We start from the raw sequence: 26,060 nt of genomic DNA on the forward strand, positions 1-26,060 counted from the left end.
GTTCACTGGATGTAAATGTGAGGATGGCCACGTCACATCTTACTGCAGAGAAAGAGCCCAGCATCTTTTTCAGCTCCCCTACTATGTTAGGATATCCAGAATCAGTATGAAACAACCTTCACTAGGAATAATGAGGAAGTCAGCAAGAATATTAGGACACATATTTGGATGACTTCTGTGGAGGTGGAAAAAGACAGCATTTGGAGAATCAGAATGCTCTTTTTCTTCCCTCATTAGATCATACCAGGTAATAGCTTTTCAGGGTCACTCAACCTTTCTTCTGTCCTTTATCCTGAATGGACCACAAGGAATGTATCTTATCTTCTCTCTTCAAAATGCCATATAATACCCATCCATAGTGCTGACAACATCACTGTTACTCTCCAGCAGATCCATGACACGGTGCATCACCACCTCAGGCAGAGAGGGGTTGTAGCTCTGCCGCAGACAGCTCAGGACATGAAGGAAATGGCAGCCTTTCTCAGCATCTGCCGAAAAACGGAGAACGCAGCCAGACATGAAGGAAAGACTTCAGTCTAACTGCTTCTTTTGAACTGTTATAATCCAGATTAGTCATGAAAAAACCCACAGCTGTCTTGGAGAAGAACGTCCTAGGTACTAAAGAAGTGATCCGCATATTCAGAGGGAAGAGATCCAATCTGTGCCTACAGTTCTCCAGTTATCAACTATTCCCACTGACTTCTGTGGGAAGCGTCAGGGCTGTAACACTAGTAACGGGGTGAAAGATAGTAGGTCTTGCAAACTCTATAATATATAGGGCTCACTCAGTACAACCTGATGAGATTAATAATTTAAGGGTACCTCACACCTATGCAAACCATCCAGTGTCTGCAATTGCAGAAGCAGACAAATGAAATTCCTTGTGCTCATACTTAAGCTCAAAAACGTCTAGAAGGCAGGTCCGTGGCCAGGACCTGTAACTGCTTGCCCAATGCTGGCATCTTGTGGAGAAACTGCTACAGTGCAACGTTCATTTACCTAGCGGTGATAGCCCACACCAGCACTTCAGACTACTCAAGACAGTTATGGGAGAAGAAATTCACAGAACTTCAGTGTCAAACTTTATCTCCTTTTACGAGGAATGAACCTTGAAAACGTACAAGAGAACAGAAATGTAAAAATGATCCCTCTCCCTAGAGTGCCAGCCATAGGCAAAGGTCCTTAACGGCTGCCATATTGCACCCAGCTACTGTGTGCCTAATGGAGCCATCATTTGAAGCTCAGTAGTCTTGGGCAGCATTTTCTCCAACAGACCCTGTAAAGCCACTAACCATCAGTGCTGCAGGCTCCCTGAACTCCACAACAGATTTCTCTTTCTCCTCCATTGCTAGCAATGGAAAACTAGCAGAAATGAGACATCAGCACAAACAACTTTCCTACTCCTCAGCCTTCAGCTCACATGATGCAAAGTAAGTTTGATAAGGGTACTGAGAAATTGCCATGGTCCAGGGAAGTCCCTGTCTTTTGTTTTTGTTGCCTTTGGTTGGTGTTTGGTGAGGATTTTTGTTGGGTTTGTGTGGGGTTTTTTTGTGTGTTTTGGTTTTTTTTTTTTTTTGTTCCCCAACCTCTACTCTAGAATTGGCTGAGCCCCAGAACTGCCCTAGAACCTGCTGAGAAAAGTCACTGGCAGATAGGAGGCAATACTGAGTACTGGTAAATAAGCAGTTCAGCCTAATTCCTATTAGGCTGTGAATCAAAGGTATTTATTTAGCAGTGATTCAGGTAAAGGTGTTTCTTTAGCAGTCAGCGATCCAGAGTGATAAGAGACTTTTGTGGCTGGTAGCCAAAAACACATCCACCACCCTAGGCTGGATAAGTGCAGAGAACAGAACAATGCCTCTGCCTGGCCATAATGAGTGTTGTTGCAAACAAAGTGTGGAGCTGCATTTTGCATTACTCATAGATTTGTCTTAAGAAGGTCAAAGTGCCCATCCCTGATCTACAGTGATTTAAGCTTAAGTCTTGACAAATAGATCAGTGACTGAAGCGTTACCCAACAGCACAATACATGCTTTCCTCTTAGATGCTGGTAGAAAATGGCATCTTATGGTTCAGTTCCAGTTCAGGATGGAATCAGAACAAACTCATCCTTTCTATCTTAAGCCTCTAGACAGACCCACAGTGTCCTTGCATGATGGCATTTAAGAGCAGGCTGTTTGGAACGACAACTGGAGTCAAGGACTAGGATTGTCATATAGGCATATTGCAGAACAGGGTTTGTGGACCTCTGATGAGGCATGCTGAGGATTTTATTGTACAGAAGTTCCAGGCAGCTGGGTTGGGCCTGAGAATGTGTCACAACTAAGGCAATGGGGTGAGGCACTGCCTTGAAAACTGGCAGAGAAGTAACTCATTGGAGAGCAGAGTTTGGTTTACCATCAGTCTTCCTGTTGTGGAAGATTAATATTACTCTTGAAGGAAAATGGGTAGGAATTTCTTGCAACAAACAAGAAAAAGCCCTCGAGGTATTACCATGTTCTTTCTTTCTCACTACAAGCCTGGTCACCAGTCAAGGCAAGCGGGTGGCTAAGTGCCATCCCACCAGCAGAGGGGGGCCGAAAGTTACATTGAGCTCTGAGCTCTTGCATCATTCAGTGACAGTAAAACATCCGCAGTACCCTGTGGGGTTTTCGATTGACGTTTCTTGGGTTTTCCATCTCAAAATCTTCTATTGCCAGTGTCCAGGGCATTGAAATGGTACTTCTGAAAACTAGCAAAGAGACACTGACCTGGAAATTGTCCTCTTTAGAACAGGAAACTAAGTAGGTGGAAGCTTCAAGGAGAACAAGAGGCTCTGTAAAGCAGTAGCTATTTTTAACCTGCTCAGTATGGAAAACATGGCTTTGAGGACTTTGGATCCTTCAATGTCTTTTCTGTGGCTGATCTACAAATTTCTCTCTGCCGTTGACTAGTCCTGACTATGAGAAAGAATTTCCCATCTTCTCATGGAACACTCAGAGTACTCTACCAGTGTGATAATGCACCAGAAGGGAGTGAAACAGCAGCCACTCATTCAGTGCCTTGTGTCACAAGTATACAGGTTCTGGCCATTATAGTGGCACAGTTATTTAAAAAAATTACTTCCTAGGAGAACTAGCTGATATATAAAATGGGCAGAGGAATGATATGACTCTTAGAGAGCTGTTTGTATTTGTTAATTGGATAAAAGACAATAAAACAATGCAATATGTGAACCTGGGGTCATTTGCCTGAGGCTGTTTCAGAGCAACATGTTCACCTGCATACTCAGTAAAATCTGCTCCCTCCATCCCCCAGAGATACAGAACTTTCACCTCCACCTACAAACCTCATCTACAATTGTACCACTGCACTGCTTAAGGTCACCAGTCAAAAATTCAAAAATACTACTTCACTTAGCTTTTTTTTTTCCCTGCAGGATAACCATCATATACCAGGTCCTGCAAGCACTATTATATTTCTGACAGTATAAGGATATGAGCAACTTAAGATAAGGCTTAGATCTTAGTCACTTATTCTATACTAAAGTCCATCCTACCCATAAATGGCTGCACTCCAGCATCAAGTGATCCCTGCTGACACATTCTGCCCTATCCGTTGAAAGAAACTCTGGAGCAACACACGTGTGTAACTAGCAGACATTCAAGTCAAACACAAGCTGTCACTATGGCAATAAACACAATTGGCTTGAGGGACAGGGATAACTCAGAAGCCACACAAGGTAAATTATTTGAAAAGGAGTGGATTCTGTTAGACTGAAATCGCTACTTGCAAAGAACCACCATCTGAGCTTAGAGTCTATGGAGAATATTCTACTGACTAGTTTTATTGTTGACTTACTAGAGGCAGGGATTTCACCTTTCTGTACGGTCACTTGTGTAAACTTCCCTGTGAAAACTGAACTAGCAAGATTTGCTGCTTACCCAGAGTGCAAAGCAACAGCTGCTAGCTGCTGACCTAACTTCATTACATTTGGTTCCTCCCAAAATCTAAGTATTCTCAAAAGATACAGATCTAATATAATGGCTGCTTATTTCAGATCTGAGAAGTTTGCTTCCTGCTGGGCACACCTGCTCTTTCACTCTCCATGCTCACAGGAAGCTGCTCTTTCACTCCCACTTTCAGCTATACTGATTAGCTAAACCAGTAACTTAGGTCCTAGTTCAAGGGTTAGAACAAGAAGTGTATCTAATCTAGCAGCAGGAGATACTGTCACCAGCACATCAGAGCCATGATTGCGTCGCTACTTACGCCTGGGTTTTTGACAGTCTTCTTTAATCACATCAAGGGTCACTTTAAGCAGCTCCTTATCATGGTCAGTTACCTGGAGAAAACAGAAGAAACTGGCAATTTATAGCAGTCTATTTCACCATAGATGGCATGGCTGTTGAAAAGCAATCAAAAGCCATGATACACTCTATATTAACACTATTATAACTAGAGTCTGCATTATATACTGCCTCCAAGACTAATAATGAACCTTAAATCTTCAGTTACTATTTTCAGTACCATTAGCACCACCCATGAGTTCGGTAAAGAACGTGATATCCCAGAATTGAACCCAAAGGAGGGTGACTGACTCAGTAGAATACCAAGTTTCAACCCACTTCAATAAAGAGAACTGACCCAGGTTCCAGGTTTCAGTGTATTCAGCTGTATCATCAGTTTAGCAGCCTACTGAGCACAGACTCCACCTGGAACAGCAGCAGTGCTTACGGCTGGTGCTGAGTTAGCAGAAGAACCACTCGGTGAGTGACACAGGGGTAAAAGCAACAGTGAAGCAAGCTGCATGTAAGACTTTAAACAGTACTCATATGTCCAGCGTCCTTTTCTGAAACATTTCTGCTGTGAAATTCATACCCCTGAGCTTCTTGCGACCACAGTTCAGTTCCTTACATGGTATAAGTCCTTGGAGCTACTAGGTTTCTGGAAAACCACGCCTTTTTCTTGTAGCATCCTTATTGCTTCCTTAAAAACACTGTGAATCCTTTTGGAACTGGAGTCACTTTTTGACTTAACCTAGGTGGGACGAAAGGAATGAAGCAGATGGTGAGAAATCTCAGCCCAGCTGAAGTTACCAGCAAAAGCTCCAGATACTTTCAAGACCAAGAGGACTCCAAGTGATTTTGTTACACATTTTTCTTCATTTAGTAATTCACAAATCATATTTTTTATGTATGAACTGACCAACAACCCTGAACTTTAAAAAACAAACACACTCACCCCAGAAGTTTGTGCTATTCTTAAGCAACCACAATCTCTTAACTGCCTTCTGTGTACCTGGCAGCTCTTTGATGCTGTACTGAGAACTCTTTTGGAATAGGCTTGTAGTGTTCACAGAGCATTTGACTGTTTAGCTAATCAAGCTTTGTTCATATTCAGAGCTTTCCTAGTAATAAAAGTAGGAAGAAAGGGAGATCAGTGCTTTTAAGGTCATACTCAGGAGGAATCCAAGTGCTGGGGATTAGATTCCCATCTCCTAATTTGAAACTGAGGAAGTGTACAAGGAAAAGGGAGAAACTGGCAAGAATAGTATTTGCTTCTTGTCCCCTTTGTTTCCAAATTTTTGCACACGTTCTGGTCATGCTCTCAAGAGTTTCTTCACAGCCTAATGAAGCTGTGAAATGAAATTAAAGGATAAAGTGCATGCAAGAAATTAAAGATACAGGATAACGGAACAAAGGATGCCATTTGGAGGGCAGGTGGGACACAAGCCTTTTGTGAAGGGGGACAAGGAGGTCCATAACTAAGAATGTTATTTAGAACAAGGGATACTGTGTTTGGGACACATCTGACAGAGCAGGAAGATGAGGGGAAAAAAAAACATCAGGGGAAAAGCAGTTTGTTTGGAAGTAGGGCAGAACTAAGACAGTGGAATGACAGCTAGGGAAGTGGAAAGAGATAAAGAATCAGTTGTGGAGAGGAGAAAGTATGGGTAGACAAGAGCAAGACCATGACTTCTCCATCTGTCCTTCAACCTCCTATGTATCTGCACAGGCTGCTTTAATTCCCCAGTTGTTGTTTCCTCATCAGTTGGGAGCACACTGTGCTCCTTGTGGTTTTCTTTGAGACCAGAGCTAAACTCCTTCCCACAAATCAACATGTGATAGCTAGAACCACACCAGAGCAACCAAAGCAAGATTTGCCAAGCCAATTCTTCAGCTATCACCATAAATGCTCCCACCCTGTTCTGAAAAAAAGGATCAGACTTCACATATCCTACTTCACTCACCAGATGTACTCACCAAAGCCTTGGGAGTGAAACAGGCAACCACCAGGCACTAGAATGAATTCATGTGAGTATGTGAAATAGAGCCCACATAAGCAATGGAAGAATATCTTGCAATTAAATGTTTATTCAAACCATTTGCATGTCTCACATGAAACTCCAACTGCCTCTAAGCCTGGAAGCAGATGTGTCTAACTGGGAATTGTTCAGAGATCCAACAGGGATATCGGCACGCATCACAAGTTTCTCCATACCCTTCCTTCAGCTAATCATCAGTATTTCAACAGGACACAATCACATATCTCTCTCTCTCTCACTGCCCCACAACAGCTCACTTTTTCCTCTCAAATCAGCAGTCCAAAATAATTGCCTAACAGTTCAAGATAATTGTGATAGAACAATGGCTACTATTCTCAGTTCAGGTTTCTCCTGCTGTTCCAGAGGGAAGGACTTCTGTCCCCAAACATTCAACTATCCCACTGTCCACCACAGCTATATCAGTTTGGATGACAACAGATGCTGCTTCTAATTACAAACTCAACCATACATCTGGACACTACTCCAGTAACAGCATTAATACCACTATCATGTTTCTCTTCATAGTGCCTCTTCTGATAAACTGAAGAAACAAACAAAATGTAGCAGGAGGTGTTAAGTGAAGAGTATTTTCTCATGGAAAAATAGATTCTCATAGCCATATGTAAAATGAAGAGACTTTGCCGCTCACTCAAATGCAGTAATAAATCCTTAAGAATCTAAAGAAACTGCTAGCAGAGCAACCACCTCAAGACTCTGATCAATTTTTAATGTGAAAGCAAACGTTTGGGGAGAAAAAAGATAAAAATATCTACAAAGAAGCAAGATAATTATTCAGTTTGGCTTAACACTGAGGAGCCGTCAGAAAAAGGAGATAATTAAAGCCAGACTCTGCGTGAACTGACACACAGCTCAGCCTGGATGGAGACTGAAACAGAATCGCTAAGAATGCAAGGCAAGGCACCGACAGAGTGCAAGCAGAGAGGCAGGCTTGGGAGCAGGAAAATAAGTGAGCAGCTGCTACATATCAGCACTCTCTCGTGAATGCTGCAGGGTCCACGGGAAAGGGCTCTGCAGCAGAAGGACAAGTGAGGACTCCTGCCCTCTTCAGAGGCTTGCGCGTTGTCCTGAAATGACAGGAAAATTTTAGAGTTTTTTTCCTAGTGTGCTCTAGAACATGCTTCCTCCTCTCCATCCCTCCAAGTAAAGCAATAATTAAGTTGCTTTGTGAACATAACCTAAAAATTACTTCATCTGTTCTTTTGGTCCACTCAGAATAACTTATAAATTTTCAGGATGAGATGCTGGAGATAACTACTACTTCCCAGTGCCTTATCACTTTATTTTATGCCAAACCAGGCCCTCATTTCCTCTGGACTTGGATCCCCCATCAGAGCCAATGTACACCTCAGCTTATGAATTAGTCTACTGAGCAGAAATCTACAGGAGACTGAACATAGGGCTATACACAGAAGAAATCTAGGACTATGAAATCCTACGAGATTTCACATGCCTGCTTTTATTTCATGAGGAGATTGAAAAGTACTTTCATTTCAACAATTATAAAGATGTATTGTAGCTGTTAACATAGCTCCTTTTCAGTCACAGCTTATTAGCCATCACTTTGCTTTTACAAAGCTTTTCATCTGAGAAATGCAGATATTAAGTAGTTTAACTGCTGATCCAAAGCACCAGCAAGATTTGAATCTGGATTTGTATTTACCTCTCACAATTTTACACCTCATTTTGCAAAATGCCCCCCTTTGGCATGCCTTAGCTTCAGGGTGCACAATTCCAGGTTCCCTGAAGTTCTGATGGCAGGGATTCACCCCACCCCCAAAAAAGGTCCTTTTCAAATAAACGAAGCTGTACATCCAAACACAGGAGCATCCAAAAATCATTCATCACTTTTGCAAAACATGTTTCACCCCTAGCCTCCAGCGAGAGAAGTGGCTATGAAATAACAATTTTACCATCAGTACCCTCCCTCTCAAGACCAGTCAAAGACTCTGTAGCAAAGCTAAGAAAAGAATCCATGTCTCCAGAATTAAGTTGGTATTTTAATCATTATATTGCATCTGATGGGTCTCACACAGCTTAGTGGGACAGTGCTGTGTAACCAGTTATTCTCAGATCTTTAAAAGACAAACTCTCTGTACAATTAACAACAGGTCAAAAAATGAAGCGATACAGGAATTAGGCTGTTCAAAACACTGAAAGCATGTAACCTTTGGTTCATTATGAATCACAACACACCCTGACGGTGTTAAAGTTTCCTGGTATAACCACACATGTGATTCTACTCATGGAACTGCCCTTTGCAGTTTCTCATGCAGTGTTTAATCCTTGGCTTAGACAGGTGACAATTTCAGTAATAGCGATTCTGGACATGTCAGTCCTGAAGTCCTATAATAAGCTTTGCAATTTACATATTATAGTAGCAGTAAAGCCTCCTCAAGAGGCAGGGAGACAAGCATATACCAAATGCACTATGTTATAGCTACAGTACAATCTACATGGTATATACAGTAAGTGTGAACAACACTGTAAAGCTCCCTGCTTTAACTACTTGTCATTGACTACTACTGACCTTGAGATAATATTCAAATCAAGAGAAGAACAAGCAGCAGAGTCTGGAAAGCGCGGCCCAAGTCGCGTGCCCAAGCTAGTGACACACACAGGCTGGAATGGTCACTCTGAAATGGCACACACTATAGCTTACACACAGCTGCACACAGATGGTTAACCAAGGCTGGCTGGTTGCAAGTCATATTTAATCCAGTTGAGAAACTGGATGGATCAAGTTCACATGTAGTTTTCTTTTAAAAAAATGGAACCAAAGGCTTATCCATTTGCCAAACATAATTGCCTAAGTCTGGAACTCTCTAGGTTCTCTAAGCACAAGATTACTTTTTCTGGCTTTTATTTGTTTCAGTTTTGTTGGTGGGTGGTTGTTTTTTTTGGCTTAATTTTTTTTTTTTGGCTTGTTCTCTTCCTTGTGGCACCCACCCCACTAGCCTCAAAACTAATTTGTTTTAAGGGATAAGGAAAAGACTACAGCTTAGGAACAGAGCACTGGTTATGTGAAATAAAGCTCCTCTAGTTTTAAAAAACCTTTTTTAATTTGTTAATTTTTAATTATTTTTAAAAACACCAAGCCTTCCAATTCTCTAACCCATCCCCTCTAAGCTATAAAACTAAATGTTAGCTAGTATGTGTCTGAGCAGAGGACATGATTTGAGCTCAGAGGAAAATTTATTCTGGAGACCCAGAAGACTGCACTGCTAGGGAGCCATTAGGACTGGAACCAGGTATCATGGGACATGTATAGGACGTGGACAGGGCTGAGGCACAGCAATGCTGAAAAGGAACAGAGATGCTGCCTACCTCAAGCTATCCCAGCTACCTGCTTCCATCTTCACCCCTGGCTCTGCTCCACTACTAGTGACACTACAGCTGTTCACCACCTCCCTGGAAAAGATATTCTATAGGGAGATACCCTCTGAATGCTGTGCAAGTACTTTAAAAGCTGGGAAAGAGATGAAGGGAATGCATCATGTCTCCTACTACCACCAGGAGAGGAAGAGAGGCAAGAAAAGAGTTTAACAGCAACTGTGCTCTACAACACTGGAATTAAGGTCAAAAAAAAAAAAAGCTATACATCCAAATAACTCATTCTTCCACATCCAAGAAAAGTGCAAGAAGTGAATATGTGGGTATATTGTAGCATGGCCTAATTAGTTTGGTCCACTCATCCAGCTCTGGCATTGCCAAATAGGCCTGAAATAACATTGTTCCACATTAGCAGCACCCTTTATCCTTTTGGTTCCAGAGTGATGCAAACCAGAAAACTACAGAGGTGAGGAAAAGAAAGGAAGAGGGACAGAAATCAGATCTACTACACTTATTTTGTGGATCAAAGTGAGTAGCTGACCCTTTGCCAGTTACTGGAAGTGATTCCTTCAAAAGACAGAGCAGAGGAACAAAGAAATGTATTTCCAGAACATTACTAGGCACTCCTCTGGCATTCAGGTCACTTGACAACTGCAGGTTCTTTCTTATGCAAAGATACATAAGCCTCTTTGCAAGGAATTAATACCAAAGGGAATAGGGAGAACTGTAATTTCTAAATAAGCATCTCTGTGCTCAAATTCCTGGGACACATACTCACATCCTTGCATCAGGGTCAGGAGCAACTATTAATTATTGTGATAGCTCCTTCTGACAGCTAACAATGCTGATGATGTGTTGATTTTGTTGCTGGGTTGGTGTGGGGATTTCTGTTTGTTTTGGTTGGTTGGTTTTGGTTATGTTGTTGTGTTTTTTTTTTTTAATTATTATTTTGGTTTGTTTCCTTTGGGGGGGATAGTGGATAGTATGTTCTGCCTTTCTATGTTTGTTCTGCACCAGTTCCTACTTCAAATAGCTTTACATGTTATTCATCTTGATCTTTCTATAAATGCTGAAACTTCAAAGATGGAAGTTTCCAGAATTAGTCAAAGTCCACTACCTTCTGCTTATGTAAAGTGTTTGGGAACTTTTAATGTTGTTCCAGCTAGCTTTGAAAAACCCTCTATCCCATGTTGGATATTCTAGTATCAAACTTCTCTGTTAAAAATGAGAGTAGCTCCTGTTATTTTTTGTATCCATACTCTCTTTAAAGCAAACCACAAAAATGCCTTTAATAAAAATAAAAGAAACAGCTATCAAGAAGCAGATATCAGAAGTAGTTCAACAAGTCCAACAAGAATAGAGCTACTTTCATCATTATTTGACCTTATCTACAAGGCTTTTCTGTTTGTTTTTTTTTGGTTTTTTTAAGAATGAAACAAACATCAGATGTTAACATAAAACTTAACGTTATAAGTGCGTATCAGTATTAGGCAGTGAAAATGACTGCCCTGGATTTATTTCTTTACAGAAAACCAAACAGTAAACAAGTGAGTCACAACACTCAAGTTTCAGTTGCCATTGGTAACATGGTAAAAGCCCTAACACCATTACTTTTGCAGAAATTTATCACTTCATGTCAGTTCAGAACCCGGTTTGCAATTTACCTAAATAACACAGTAATATAAAGCCATTTTACAAAATGCTTTCTGTTCTATTTCCTGTTCTGCAGTTGATGAGGAGCATACTGTCTCACTGGAAGGTTTCTCAACAGTTTGGTTATACACAACTGCATGTAAACTGATTTCTGTTAAATCCCACCTTCTGATCCTTTCCATCGCAGCCGTTCACAGGGGAGCACTGCTCACCAACTCATTACGATCTTCTTTGGAAAGTTACACCTCTATTAGTACACTGAGCTTCAAACGAGAAACAAGACAAAGACTTGGTGCTCCCTTCTGATCAAATGCAGAACCTCAAACATCTGTCCCAAACAGCTTGGGCACCTTAAGGGGATCTGCTTTCCTGAGACCACCACTATTTACAGATCTAGGAAAGCTAGTGCCTGTTGCAGACTGTAAGGTTGCTCAGCCCTAATACAAGATTACCCTTTAATATAGAATTTTTTCATATGGCTTTCTTCAGTCCACTTTTACATGGCTCAAGTGACAGTTCCCTCAAGCTCTGTAAATAATTCATGCATAAAGCTAAAGCACTTGTGTGTTTTGAATCCTCTGAAGACATCAGTCTTTTATCTGGTTGTTTATGATAAAAAAAAAAAAAGGTACATGGTATTATTTCCCCATCACTAAAAACCTGAAACAGTTACAGCCACTCACCTCCTGACAGCTGGGACTGGGTAGATGTACACCAGTCAGGGACACCAGAGCATCAATTGTTTCCAGCTCCTGTTGGTAAAAGGTCTGTATTTTGTTTTCTAATAGAAAGCATTTCACTTTCTCATGCAGCATATTGATTGTGAAATTCTGACCCTCCAGGCCACTACAAGGATACACAGAACATGTCAAAAGTCAAGATAAACACTAATAAGATTTAGAACAATTACCTAAAGTTAGCCTGCTATACGGGTTTTCAAACATCAGAAACATTTTACTGTCCTTAAAAAAAAAAAAGTGAATTTTAGCCCTTATTTAAAACAGACCTTTTTAAGATGCAATATATATCCAACCGTTCCTCTCCAATCATTTGCTGTAACAGTGCTGTGGTTTTAAGATCTGCAATCTCTGAAACCATGCTACATGCAGTTACTCTTAAACGGAATACAGGAATGGATGCTTGAGATAATCTATTTGTGATTTGACAAGGGCCACAAAAGTTGAGAGCATTTGAATGTTATAGCTCCTTATCCTTACACAGAAGGTCAGGCAAGGACCCTCCTCTACCTATCTGTTGACCTCACCCCCAAATCTTGCTTAAAATCACAGCTTTTTTTTTTTTTTTTAACTAGATGGAAGAGGCCTGTACACAATATTTTACTACCTACCTAATATTCACTTTGGTTCAGCATTCTGTTTCTTCTCTGAAATTATGGACAGGTATCTTATCTGTATGGATCATCAGTTATTTGGGAGAAAAGCAGACTGCTACTGTAAGCTTGTGCAGAGCCTAAATCACAGTCCGGCCCTGTTCTATTTTTCTCCAATCATTACAATAATAAATAGACAATATAAAATCCCACATTTTTCCCCCAGACCAGTCTGGATACTGCATTTACCTCTGTCCCTCCTTGGGGGCTTGAAAAGGTTTATCATAAACTTCTCTATAGAGACAGGGGAGTTCCAGCATTCTCGATATCTGAACATCACACACAGGATCATCCACTTTATCTGGAGTGGCAAAAACAACACACGCTTGGCCAGGGCTGCCATACCAATCTCTTAAGCAAGAATATCCGAGGCACAAAACAGAGCATCATGTACCAATATTCAACTGGCAAATTTTGTTCCCTGTTCTTTTTAAAAACCCACAAAGGCCACTCCTTTTACAATTTACAAGGAGGTAAATTACTCGTTGCAGATGATGCTTTTGTCTGACAACTTATTTAACCAGAATTTATGATCTCCATTTTACCTTTCATCAGTCTTCATCCATTAGATGAAGTTAGCTTCCATTAGAAGTTAACACATAGTAAGGAGCTTTAAGCCCAAGTGAAAGCAATTTAACAGGTATTTGAATTGTGTGGCTCTCTTTTAATGAAACAATGGTATTACCAGCCCCTGAATGGGTTATATATTCATAAATCTTCTCTCTGGAAAGAAAGGTTGAATTTCCACTCATATTTAGCGAGAGTTGAAAGATCTAGGCTTTTTATTTGAGCTACACCATGTTTTTAGAAGATGGGCTTCCCTCTCCAAGGAATCAGTATTATCTCTGAAAGCTTTCACTGAGAAAAACCAACCCCAATAACACAGACACAGAGCAGAGAAGAATGTATGCAACTGGAAGCTCCTGAGGTATAAAACGATGGACTGGAGAACCTTTCTGTCCAAAGAGCTGTCAGATACAGGGGCAGCACCTGTATGCAGATCTGTGCCTGTGTGACTGAAGATCAGGAACACTCCTCAGTCACTCTGCAGAGCCAGACAGTTTAGGTGAACCTGGGCTTCATTGGTACAGTGTGCCCATATGCTGCTCTCTGCCCATGGAATGGATTATATAGCTGCAACAAACAGCAACCCTTTCTCCAAAGCAGCTAATGCTCTTCATGAAGCATGACATCAAAGGTCATCAACTCCCTACTCAACTTTGGCTGTTCTGCTTCAACACAGAGAAAACTGAAGAGCAAGTCACTCTCGCAGCCATTCAGCCACAGTGTCTGTGTAGTACTCTCGTATGCATGCTAGTCATCTTCTCCAGATTCTCCAGGAGTGCCTTATTTACAGCCTATCTAATCCCACATATTAAGTAGTGTGTCTTCTAACCTTACACTACTAAAATCAAAATAAAAGCCATACAGATGAAAATATCTTTAGAAAAAGTGAGATGCTAGAAAATAACGTGGAAATTATTCAATTAATTACACAGCTTAGATCTTCTCACAAATGCAGACAACTACGTTATACATCACAGATCTGTAACACTCACAAAAACACGAGGCCTGAATTTCTCTTTGTTGCCTGTAGGTTCGGATGTGACCTCTGACCCTGACAACATCCCCAATCTCCAGCTTGGTTTTCTGACTCACCATTTCTTGGAGTTTCTTCATCTGTTCAAGCACAATAAGACTGCTGGGTGTGCTTGAATGACCTGCAAGAAGTGAGGGAAAGGAGATCAGGCATGAAGGCCAAGAGGACTGTCCTTATGGATTCATCCAAACACCTAAGCATTACAGGAGTCATTCTACTGAAAAAGGGTAAGGTCCCAGGCACCATGTGTCCTGGGTAGCAAAACTTTTCAGTGACAAAGTTACCTTACAGTATTATATTTATTTAAATATTTCACCTGGGGAAAGTGTAAAAGGAAGAAGATACTGAACTACCACTAAAAGTGTCATAGATGGGTTGCAAAATTGAAACATGAATTTGAATTGGGTTTTGTAATTTTATTTTTTTTTTTTTGTCTTGTTAAGATGGATGAAAGGGGAAAAGAAAGGTCAGCTGAGCTTCTTAGAAGAATGAGTCATCTGAGGTGGGGCCAAAGTATTCATGTGATGCAATTTGATGTCTACGCTGCGGTGAACACAACTTGACAGAACTTCACGTTCACAGAACACACCTCTGCAGAGAGCAAGTTGTTCATAACTTAAAACCTGATTAAGGATCCAGGTATCCCTGATCACAATTACAAAAGGCTGGAAGAAAGTTTCCTGTGCGCCCTGGGAGCTGTTTTCTTTACCAGGTACAAATTAATTAATTTCCATTAATAACACAGTGACCGTTTAAGCACTGCTGATGTACACGCAAAATAAGAACACAAGGCTGAAATGAGCTTTGTGGGTGCTCATTCTATTTCAAGCAGTATTTCATGCAATACCTTTAATGAATTTAAGTTTCTCAAAAGAAAATATTTGATTGTAGGTCCCCATGATTTTTTTGTGAAGGCTGTGTCACAACATAACCTCTCTAATAATGAGAGCTGTCTTCTAGAATCCAGTTGGGATTGTTTATTGCACTTGTCATATCATTGTCAAATGTAAGTAACTATGAATTATCTGTCTTTCTAAATGGGCTGGTTCCACAGACATTCTGTTTTTTAACTTTTACATAAACCTATTCTTTCCTCATTTTATGTGTATGTAACCCTAACACTGGCAAAACATATTAGTAACATTTATTTCAGTAGGATTTGCTCAGCTCCGTATCAGGGCTGTCCATATACTACATAAGCTTTCAAAAAAGGCCAACGAAAGTATTCCATATTTTGTTCTATGAGAAATTGTGGAAGAAAAAACAGAAAACCATATGCCAGCAAGTTCTTTGGTTAAGCGCATTAACAGATTCATTTCAAATACACAATTTCTGCACACTTAGAACTCCCAAATCATAAGACTGCTGGTATCCTCTCACTGTGTTTTAAGGCACTTCAAATTCATCACTGACAGTATATGCATAACCAGGAGAATATGAACGCAAAGAAGAGAAGATGAATCCTAAAATGACTATATCACAAGGAGGGGAACATGTACCAGGTTGCTGGTTTGGGATTGACTTTGGAACTAGAACTGATGGCATGTGGCAAGACTTCCAGCCTAGTTCCTCACTAGACAAATTCACAAAAAGAACCACAGGAAGAGAATTCTCTGAACAGCATAGAATTGAAATACTGTATTACTCAGATAAGGAAAAAGCACAACAGGTCATAATGTAGTGGGTTTTTTGGCACCACCACTGTACACAACACAAAAAGTAATATGAAACTCCCAGAACGGCCCAGGCTGCAGGAAGCAATGGTTTAAAATTATACAGAAACCCCAAAGAGCTGAATTTGCTCTTCTACAAGTTTGATCTTTTACTAAATTATCTAAGATACATATGAGCAAAAATGTACAGACAAACAAGAAATTACTTGATACATTACCTGATAAAGATGTTTCTGCTACCATGAGATTTTTCCAGCAGACACAATTTATAACTCCAGTACTATCATCCACTGAAAAAAAAAAAAAGGCAAGAAATAGAGAGTAAGAAATCAGGTAGTGACATTGCAAGAAGTGAAGATACAGAGATATGTAGGGAGATGACTGCCAAGGATATCTCATTCCAACTAGTCTGAAAGGGAAAGTGGGTGCTCAGTCCCTACTTATACCTCTGAAATAATTTCCACATCTTTTTCAGTCATGGAGGTAGCTCAGCATCAGATAATATGCTTATGTGCATGGTTAGCAAAGTAATATGTATATTCTCAGAAAAGATCAATCAATAAATTATGAGGCTTCAGTACATATATTGAATACTAAAGGGTTTTAATCTCATTGACAAGGTCAGAAGAACAATCAGTATTGAAAGGGGAATCCAGGCAAATTAAAACTGGAAACCAGGCACAAAACACAGAAGCATTGCATCCGTGGAAACAGCACTTCAGCACTGAGGGTATGGGCATGTGGGGAGAGGGACAGTGCTGCTACTTCCAGCTGCTCTGGTTTCCAGGCTAATACTGTGCACAGTCTGCTGGCCTTTCCTGTACAAGATGATGTTCCAGAGAGCAGAAAGGCAGCTCCTCTAGCCAGGAAGGACAGAGGATAGCACATACTTGTGGTTCTGCTCTAGGTCAGGAATTCCCAACTTAGAGTGCATGTATTGGTGGTGTGCAAGCCACTTCGCTTGCTGAAAAAGCTTAACACCTCCTGCTCAGGGGAGCTATCTAGCTTTTCCTGTTTCGCTGGTATCCAGTCAAAATAAGTTTTGTGATTTCTGCCCCAGGCACTGCCTTGTCAAGGATGGCAGAAAAAGACAAAACCCAACAAAGAAAACAAACAAACCAACCCTTTCAGAAGAATTAGTTGTTCTACTTCTCAAGAGACTATATAGCTGCCATGTCCAGCAAACACTCTCCAAATAGGAAGGCACTAGACCTCTGTCAGAATCCAGCAAGGATGGAATTTCATGTCCAGCTAACACAGTCTGAGTACCTTGCTCTTTGAATGTAAACATCTCCAAGACTGAGCTTCCACTCTCCATAAACTGGAATCCGCAATTTTCTTCTGCCCCTTAAAGCATATCCATGACTACAACAGCAACAGCAATGTTTAGCAGGAAGCTGTTGATTGATACCTGCAGTCTTCTCCTCTGGGAACCATAGCATCAAAGCAAAATGCCTTTGCATTGTCTCACGTGTTTTGAAACAATCTCCCTATTTGGGGGGGTCCAATTTCAAATAATTGTCTTGCCTTCCTGCTTCCCAGTAGCTTAGCTGTACATTCCTAATAGCAAACATACAGCATTTTTAAGATGCAGGCAATTCCAAATTCTATCACAAAAGTATGTTCAGCTCATCACTATCCCCCTTTTGAGCTGCTGTGTCTGCCAATAATTCAGCAGCTTTAGTTTTGTACCAGGGCATAGATAATGATCTAGTTGATAGGATTTCCTCTCCTTGGTATACATAAAAAGCAATTATTTGAGTAGGAGTCAGGGTCCCCATGCCAAGCCACGCATGTGAGCCAGCAATGGCAATAAGAAACAGGGCAGGTGACATTTCACCATTACATTACTGCAGCTTCTAGATGTTCCAGTTTGTTGCACCAACTGCGACAAGCAGGCTTCTTAAGAACAGCTTAGAAATAAAACAAACAAGACTGAAGGATTAGGAAGACTCCTTCTCAGCGTAACAGCTGAAAATTAAGTCCTGGGAAGACTGACCTGTTCTTGACCGCACAGGGAGTCTAGTAGCAGAGCAAGGCTCTGAAACAAAAAGACAAATAACTCCTAAAAGCAGAGATGAATGGGGACTCTTACAATTGTATTCTAATCAGACAGGAGAATGTTGATCTATTTTAAATGCACTCAGGGGTACTACAAGATTTTGAAAACTTCCTGTGCTCCCTGGGACGTTCTTCCTCATCTCCTTGGGTTCAAACTTTTGTTTGTTTGGGTTTTCGTGGGCTTGGTTTGGTTGGTTTTTTTGACTCTTAGATTAAATATTCGATGGATAGCACTCTCAAAGCTACCTGGTAAATGAGATAATTGTGTGTATTTTTATTCCTTTATTAAAAAAAGGGTATGATTCTTGTGTGGCCTACGTGAGCCTTATGGCATCCCAGTGAGATTTTTGTTTGTTTGCTTTTAAGGCAAGTGCCTTTCAGCCTTTCAAAACAGTTCTGGAGTATAAGGAAAACCACATGTGATGTTTGGTTAAAACTGAAATAAAAAAAAAAAAAGGCCAGAAAGGTGCATTTACTAAAATATGACCTTGTTCAAAGCCACACTTTAATTACATATCTTTCTCCTAATTGATCATAATAATAGCAACAATCAAATCAAAATGTCAAAATCTGGTTTTATACACCATGTAATTCTAAGATTATTTTTTTTAAGCTAGGAAAAAAGAGTCAGTTCACTCACTTTTGCAATTAGTGTTTTGTCACCAGTTCTGGCTATATGGTTTTCAGCACAGAGAGGACCTAAGATTCTTTTAAAATAAGCAGTGTGTAATCTGAAGCAGACAGATAGGAAATGGGGGGAGGCAGTGGCAGTGACACAAAGACATTTCAGTTCTCTATCAAAGAAAACGTACAAAGGGGGAATTGCTTTGTAAGTCACTTTTAAGCTGACAGAAAGTGAGGGAGTGCTGAGCAGCGTATAGCACTCCAGCTGATGCAACGGCTGCTCTGTGACTCACCAGCCAGAGTCTGTTCAACTGAGAGATGCAAGAAGTGACAAGCAGCAAACTGTCTAAGAAGTTACAACTTTAGGGTGGTGGAGTGAGCCTGACTGAAAGGGAGGGCAGGCTGGGGAGGGGCACCCTGGCAGGTAGCCTGAAAGCTCAAAACTGCTGGAACAAAGAGTGGAGTTGGATGTGAAAGGACAGCAGGAAGCCCGGCTGGCTAAGAGCTGTACTTAAAGGTCAGCTGATCTAACACCAAGTCCTTAATTCCACTACTCTGCAGTTTTTTATTGCTATTCCTCCATTTTCTGCCCCAGCCAAACACTTCCAACAAGTTTACACCCAAACTAATGCTGAAAGCAGTATAGGAATCCTTTGCCCATAGAACTGTTTTTGCCTTGGTCATTTTTATTGTTTTCCTCTGTTCTCATGAAGTGGTAACTGCCTTTGCATACTAGTGCAACAAAATAATAGCTGACATTGTTTGTTTCAACACCCCATTACATCATCAATTACCTCCACCTCTTAACTTAGGTGCTTGTTTAGCCTGTGCTACTTCAAGTACCAGAGAAACTTGTGCTTCAAAATATGCAGCTTAGTAACAAACATCCAGAAATTACACCTCAAAAATCTATAAAAATATCTACTCTAAGAAACTTGCAGGGACATTTCTACAGAGCACAGGGTCAGCTCCAAGCAGCCATACCCAGTGCAGGCTGTGCTATATGCAGCAGCAGTTAATATTACTCCATAGCAGCATGATGCAACTGCAGATGTTGTGGAAGCTGGGACTCAGTTAAGTTGTCAACTCTATCTTCACAATACTCTTGAGTCAGGGAGTTGCTGCTGACTCAATTCTATAAGTGAAGAAATGGGATAAGAAGCAGCACTCCATGACTTACCTCCATCAGGTAGAAACCCATGACTCAGGAAGACACAGGACACAAGTCCTTTGAGTGCTTCAGTAGGATCTATGCATTTGGCTCTCCCTTCCTACTGTGAGATGACCTCCCCCCCGCTTTTGAAACTTGCCACATCACCACTACTCCACTCTTCCTTTTCTCCAGATGAAAAACACAGCTGAGCAAAATGACAATCAGATGTTTCCATGCTAATAAAATAGTCTGAATATTGGGGAAAAGCAATCCAGAGGAGATAAGTCTCAGCTGGTGAGGGCAAGGACTGGTACTATGATGCTTGAGTTAGATTTGCCAAGACTCTTCACATTTAAATATAAACAAGCTCCTGACTGCTATTAAAAGCCTTCTCCAAGATATTAAAACAAACCTACAAAATGTCAGAAGGGATTTCTAAGGTTCAAAAAAGGAAGAAGTGACTTCCCATTTGCAGGCACTATCAAACCCATTTACATCTTACCAAAGGAACTACACGTATATGTATACATGTATCTGAGAGGAAGATAGTGGAGTCCATTGACAAAGCAATAACCAAAATTAACATTTGCTAAATGATCCCAAATGCATCAGTTACTCTGTTTTAACTACTTGTTTCTCTACTTTTGACTTGGAGATAAAACAGTAGCTTTCCTAACTTTCTAGGTAATCTGAGCTGCAGATATACATTATATTAGGAAAAGGGCACAGCTGTTTCAAGGACAATAATCAAATAAGGCAACATTTAAGTTCTAGTAGTACCTAAGGCTAGAAGGCTGATAAGTGCAAGAAGAAAGAAGCTTCTCTTACCTCCATAATTATAAAAGGCATCTCGTTCTTTTGTTTGAACCACCATCCCAACAACATCCACCTGTCTTATTGGATGTCCATTATAAAAGAATATACCTAGACACAGAACACGCTTGGTAAGTGGTAACCATTGCTTTCAACATCCTATCCTACACACTCACATTTGTCAGTAAAAAACATACTTTCTTACTTATTTAATATAGCTTAAATTATACAATGCCTGGTCATGTGAAAAATCCCCTGAGTCAGCTAGGACTGGGAACACTACAAGGAAGAAGCATCAGCTCTACTTAGGATATGAAAAGCTTGCCTTTGCAGAGTGTCAGAACTTTACTAACCTTTTATTTTCTGAAAAACTTTCCTGCAGGCAATAGAGTTGAGGGGTTAAAATTTTTTTTTTCTCTTTCATTTTGGTTGCTTTTTCTTTTCTTCTCCCCCGCTACATCTTCATCAGTCTTCAGAATAAATAATAGAACACAATGGCAGCAGTCTGAGCTTCTCACAATGCAGCTGTTCCCGATTAAGGCAAAGCCTCCAAAAGGAAAACTGACATAATTCTGTCTTTCATTTCTAAAAGAACAGGAGCCATGGGGGGCAGGAGGAGAGGAACAACTCTCTTAGACTGCAGAGTACACCATGCATTCATTGTGGACAGCATCTTGAACTTCAGTTTCTGAAATAACTTGTTCTAAAAACTTCCCTTCAGAGCTATTTTTGTGCATCTATAAAGATAACTTGAATAACACATGAAGCCATATTCAGGAAACAGTGAGAAATCAGAGACCATGGGACTTTGACAGCACTGAGGTTGCCACATGTTGTAATCTCTTTCAAGAGAGTGACAAGCGTTGTTAACAAATACTGATGTAAACTATTCACTGAAGCCTCACAGTTCACTGGCAGGAGGATAATAGGGAAATAACCTCCAGATATATCCTGGACTGGCTAATTTTCAGTCAATGTGTTTTCTTCAGTTTCCAAATACTGCTTCTTTACTGAAATATGCCATCTGGGATGTTCAATAACGGTCTTCTAAAAACTAGATAAGTCAAGGCACTCAGAAGGGAACATTTGGCTCCATACACTGTGGTAAGCCTTATTCTTACAAAGGGAAAGATAAACACTACAGCAAGAGAGTCATAAAAATGTTCTGTATTAAAAAAAAGATTTAAACCAAAATCCAAAAATAACTCGTCCTACATAGCTAGCAGCCTTAAATAAGCCTGGAATTAACTTTTGTTACATAAGAAAGACAAAAATCCCAAAGTTTCAGAAGAACTTACAGGTGAAGAGCCAAGCAGGTGACAAAAATTCGCTGCAATGATTTGAGAATACATCTATGGCTGTTGTCTTAGAGCTGGCTATACTAAATGAGCAGTCACTGGTCAGGCCTGGCATAGAGAATGTTTAGTAAGTCTGTCTACTGTTATCTCATTCCATTTCCTAGGACACCAATAAACACTGCCATAGAAACCCTCAATGGACCTGCTCCTGGTATATATGATTATCCACTAAACCTTTCAAAGTCTCTATAAAAGAAGGTCTGGGTCAGTTTCTGGGTAAGTCTATGGAACAGAGACTCCAAGCTCTTGACTGTGCAAACAAGCAACATTGTTTACTTCCCAGTTAGTAAACTAGGTTTTGGCAAATGATGTAGATCAGATAAAACTAGTTCTCTCCATCCCCATAAAGTGACATCTCTTAGAAACTACCCGAATTCATTTGAGAGATAAAGTTATATTTTCTCTATTAAAATGTGTTGAACTTGATGAATTCAAGGTGTAAATTGTTTCTCCTCCATATCTGTTCTAATTATGTTCATATTGGTAGTACTAAAAATACCCTAAACATGTGAAGCTATGTGCAAGCACATTCAGCTCCTAATCCAGTAAATGACTCACACATTAATAGGCTGTTACCACAACAGGAAGCCATAGCAGCAGTATAGGGACTATAGACAGAGAGATCTCTAGGGCAAATTCTGGTCATGTCTTTAGTAGCATTACTGAGCACTGAGCTGTTTGCCATTGCTTTAATTATTATTACCCCCTTTTACGCTATTTGTAGCTTCCCCTGCTTGTTGATAAGCTGTCACAATGCAGCGGAGCACTCAGAGTAACTCTGAGAAAAGCTCGTTTCCATGATGTGATTATGTGTTACAACCGAGTTTGACACCCACTCTCATTTCAAGGCCCCCAAGACAACACAATTGCTGTTTTTATCTGGGAGGTTTTCCAGCCTTCTTGTCACCCTTTATAGCAAGACAGTAACTGGCCAGGTTTACTGCTTTCCTCTGTGGTGGTTGGGTTTGGTTGTGGTTTTTTTTTTTTTTAGGAATTAGTCATTGTGGCATCAAATCCTAACACTTAAAAATGAAAACAAAAAAAGCAAAACTTATTAGGTCATTCAGTCCATTTCCTCAGGGCCAATGCAAGACTGTTTCATACAGTAAATTCCTGGCAATCTGTACAGTCAGGATATAAATAATCCCCACGAAGGGGATCCCACCTTCTTCCTGGGAAAGCCGCTCCCAGATGTCATTCTAAGGATGTTTTTCCTGACATTCAGTCTGTGTTTCTTTCCATTCCTCCTAGTTACAATGCTTTGTTTTGCACTCATTCATTACTACCATTACTTAATGACTGATTTATAGCCAATCATATGCTTAGCATCAGCTGGTCTTTAACAAACCCATTAATGGCAGGAAGCATTGACAGCAAACATCTACCTTCTTCCTTCCACAAACGATAATTTCCTAGTGTTTCTGTTGTGCTATCATTTGTTGCCAATAACTAAGATATACTGAAAAACGTCTGGTTTGCTATATACACAACACCAGGAGAATTAACAAAATTCAGGATGTTCCTTCTATGAAATTTCATTTTACTCTTCAAAGTTTGGTTTAGAAAATGATACTGGATTGCAAGCAAGCTTCGTTGTGCAAAATGCCAGATGCACAGGAAGTGGAGAAAGCCTGCATGCACCAGTTCTAAAGGCTGACATCTTGACATAGCAGATACCACTTCCTCTGGAACTCTTAGAAAAAAAGAATAATAAGAAACCTGAAAGAGTTCTTGAAGCAGAAGACAACTCACTTAAGTATATGAACAGGAAGGGAAATGAGAAGGGAACTTCAAGTAATTTAGAGGTGAGAAGAAGAGAGCAGGATTGCACTTTCTAGGATTGTTCCTGCTCTTGTGAGCTGTTTGTGGATGTTTATAAGTTTAAATATTCTGAATATATTTTTACATGCGTATGTACTAATGTCCAAACAACAGTCCTGTTACACTGACTTTGTTTTCAAACAAAACCCAAATTAGCTCAATTAAAATGGCTCTAACAGAAGCAGGAACAATTTTCACCAGATGCATTTGGTACACCAGTACTACGAGAAGACTGCACACTAAAGAGGCCTCCAAGTACCACTCCAGTACAAATGTCAGCAACAGGCTGTAGTCTAATTCTTGCAGTGGATTTAAGGCAAAGGTCTCCCATCATGTTAAATACCAGAGGTATATATACACACTGGGCTTTGCAGTCTTTGAAGTCCCTGTGTACATAAAAATGGTTGCAAGTAGAGTAAAAAAACCACACAAGTCCTTAATTTCTGCAATAGCAGCATTGTTATTATCCTTGCTATTAAACAGAAATAAATAACAAACCTACAAGGCAGAGCATATTCAAAGAGCCAAACAGATGTACCTTGTCTCTGTGGGAGGAAGAAATAACACAAAACACCAAACCACACACAAACCTAAACACCCCAAAATCAAACCAAAACCACACACTTTGCTGAGGCTTTGCTGGTGTTTTTTGTGTGTGGTTTTTGTTTTGTTTTTTCTTCTTCTTTTTCTCTCTCCCTATTAGCTGTAAATTCCTTGGACTCCTCCCTGATAATCCTGAACCTTGTCAAGTTTCAGTTTGGAGCCATGAACCCTTCTACAGCAGAAAAGATGCTTCAGCCTATTTAAGTCTTTGTAGTGAAAACAGAAATTCAAGGTCAGACCCATGTTGCTTTAGACAACGTGAATATGTGGGTGACACTGGCTGAAGAACAGCAGGAAACAGACTGCAAAGCATACTATTTCCAACAAGGATTAGGAAATAAAAGGTATGGTAAAAAATTCAATATAGATGCCAGAATTTACAATAAGGTTGTTCAAATGTATGAATACTGATATGCACCTATCATATCTAGAAATTAAGCAAAGCCTCAAAACCTCCATTTGTTTTATAATGTAAATATAATATTTATATAATAAAACAATGTTTTATAATGTAATATAATTCATTAATATCCAGAGAAAAAAGCAGCACACAAACCCAGCAAGGTCACCAACTGCCAAAATTTTGCAACAGAGGCATAAAATACTTATCCATTACTGTAGAGACAGTGAGAAGATATAACACACATGGCCAGAAAGGACCGGCATTTTTAGACCTAACTTTACCAGAATGTAACAAGAACTACCACACAGAGTAAAGACAACATTAATGCAAAAGAAGTTCTGTATCTATAGATGAGAGGAAGAGGAATCATTAGAACGAACATATTTCATTTTTCACACATTTCACATACAACCTGTTATTCTTAGAACTGTTAAAGATATTAATGTCACTTGGCTTAGGGGCATGGAAAATTACTTTACTGGTGTTCATGAAGCATTCTGCAATCCCTCCATAAAGAGCACAACATAAATCAGTTACAATTCTGTGTGCATCATAACCAACTTGTGTAAGTACAAACCTGGCACTTGTTTAGATTCTCTCATTTCTTTTATATCTTTAATATAGAGTCTTGCAAATGCAGAAAATACAGGATCCAACCCCCAGTGCAGAGAAGGTGTCTCTTCTTCATACTTCTTGGACTCAGACTGCATTCAAAACCTGTGAACACAAAAGAACTTGTAATTATATTCTACACAGGTAAAGAGCTGTTCACGTATGTTCCAACAGAACGAAAAAATAGTTTGTGACTTTACACACAATAACACAGCAGAGCTGATGAAGAGATACAGGAACTCATCTCATACAACCTTATCTTAATGTCAACAGACGAAATATTCAAAGTATCAATACTGATGATTTACTTGAAGTACTGTGACTCCACAGCAACAGCATTTTTCCCAGTTCCTTCAAAAGAAATAGAATGTCAGGAATTTATGTACCCACAAGCAGAGAACCAAATACAACCCTCCTTTAAAAAGAGCAGGACTATGGGATACTAATTGCTTACTTTCTGTACACCTGATTATTTCTTACCCCTATTATTCTCTTTCCCTTCCCTAAGATACTCTTCTCATTGCTCATCATGTGCTTTGTTGCAGTGGTGGGGGAGGTTTATTTTATATAAAACAAAAGCTGCTGGCTCTTCTTTATTTTGGGCATACAGCCTCAAATAGCTTTGCAATTGTTACTGT

At 40.0% G+C, this 26,060-nt stretch overlaps 1 protein-coding gene across 1 annotated transcript; it reads right to left on the minus strand.

Moving 5' to 3' along the window:
• Positions 1-330: 330 nt before the first annotated feature.
• Positions 331-25,520, minus strand: OBFC1 (oligonucleotide/oligosaccharide-binding fold containing 1). The gene is given in 9 exon segments (XM_008941369.1): positions 331-488; positions 4,252-4,324; positions 4,897-5,019; positions 11,995-12,157; positions 12,870-13,002; positions 14,261-14,422; positions 16,193-16,264; positions 20,641-20,736; positions 25,388-25,520. Coding segments are annotated over 9 exon segments (1,113 nt in total).
• Positions 25,521-26,060: the final 540 nt, after the last annotated feature.

This window comes from Merops nubicus, unplaced genomic scaffold (genome assembly GCF_000691845.1).
Source record: "Merops nubicus isolate BGI_N331 unplaced genomic scaffold, ASM69184v1 scaffold14355, whole genome shotgun sequence".
Taxonomy (NCBI): Eukaryota; Metazoa; Chordata; class Aves; order Coraciiformes; family Meropidae; genus Merops; species Merops nubicus.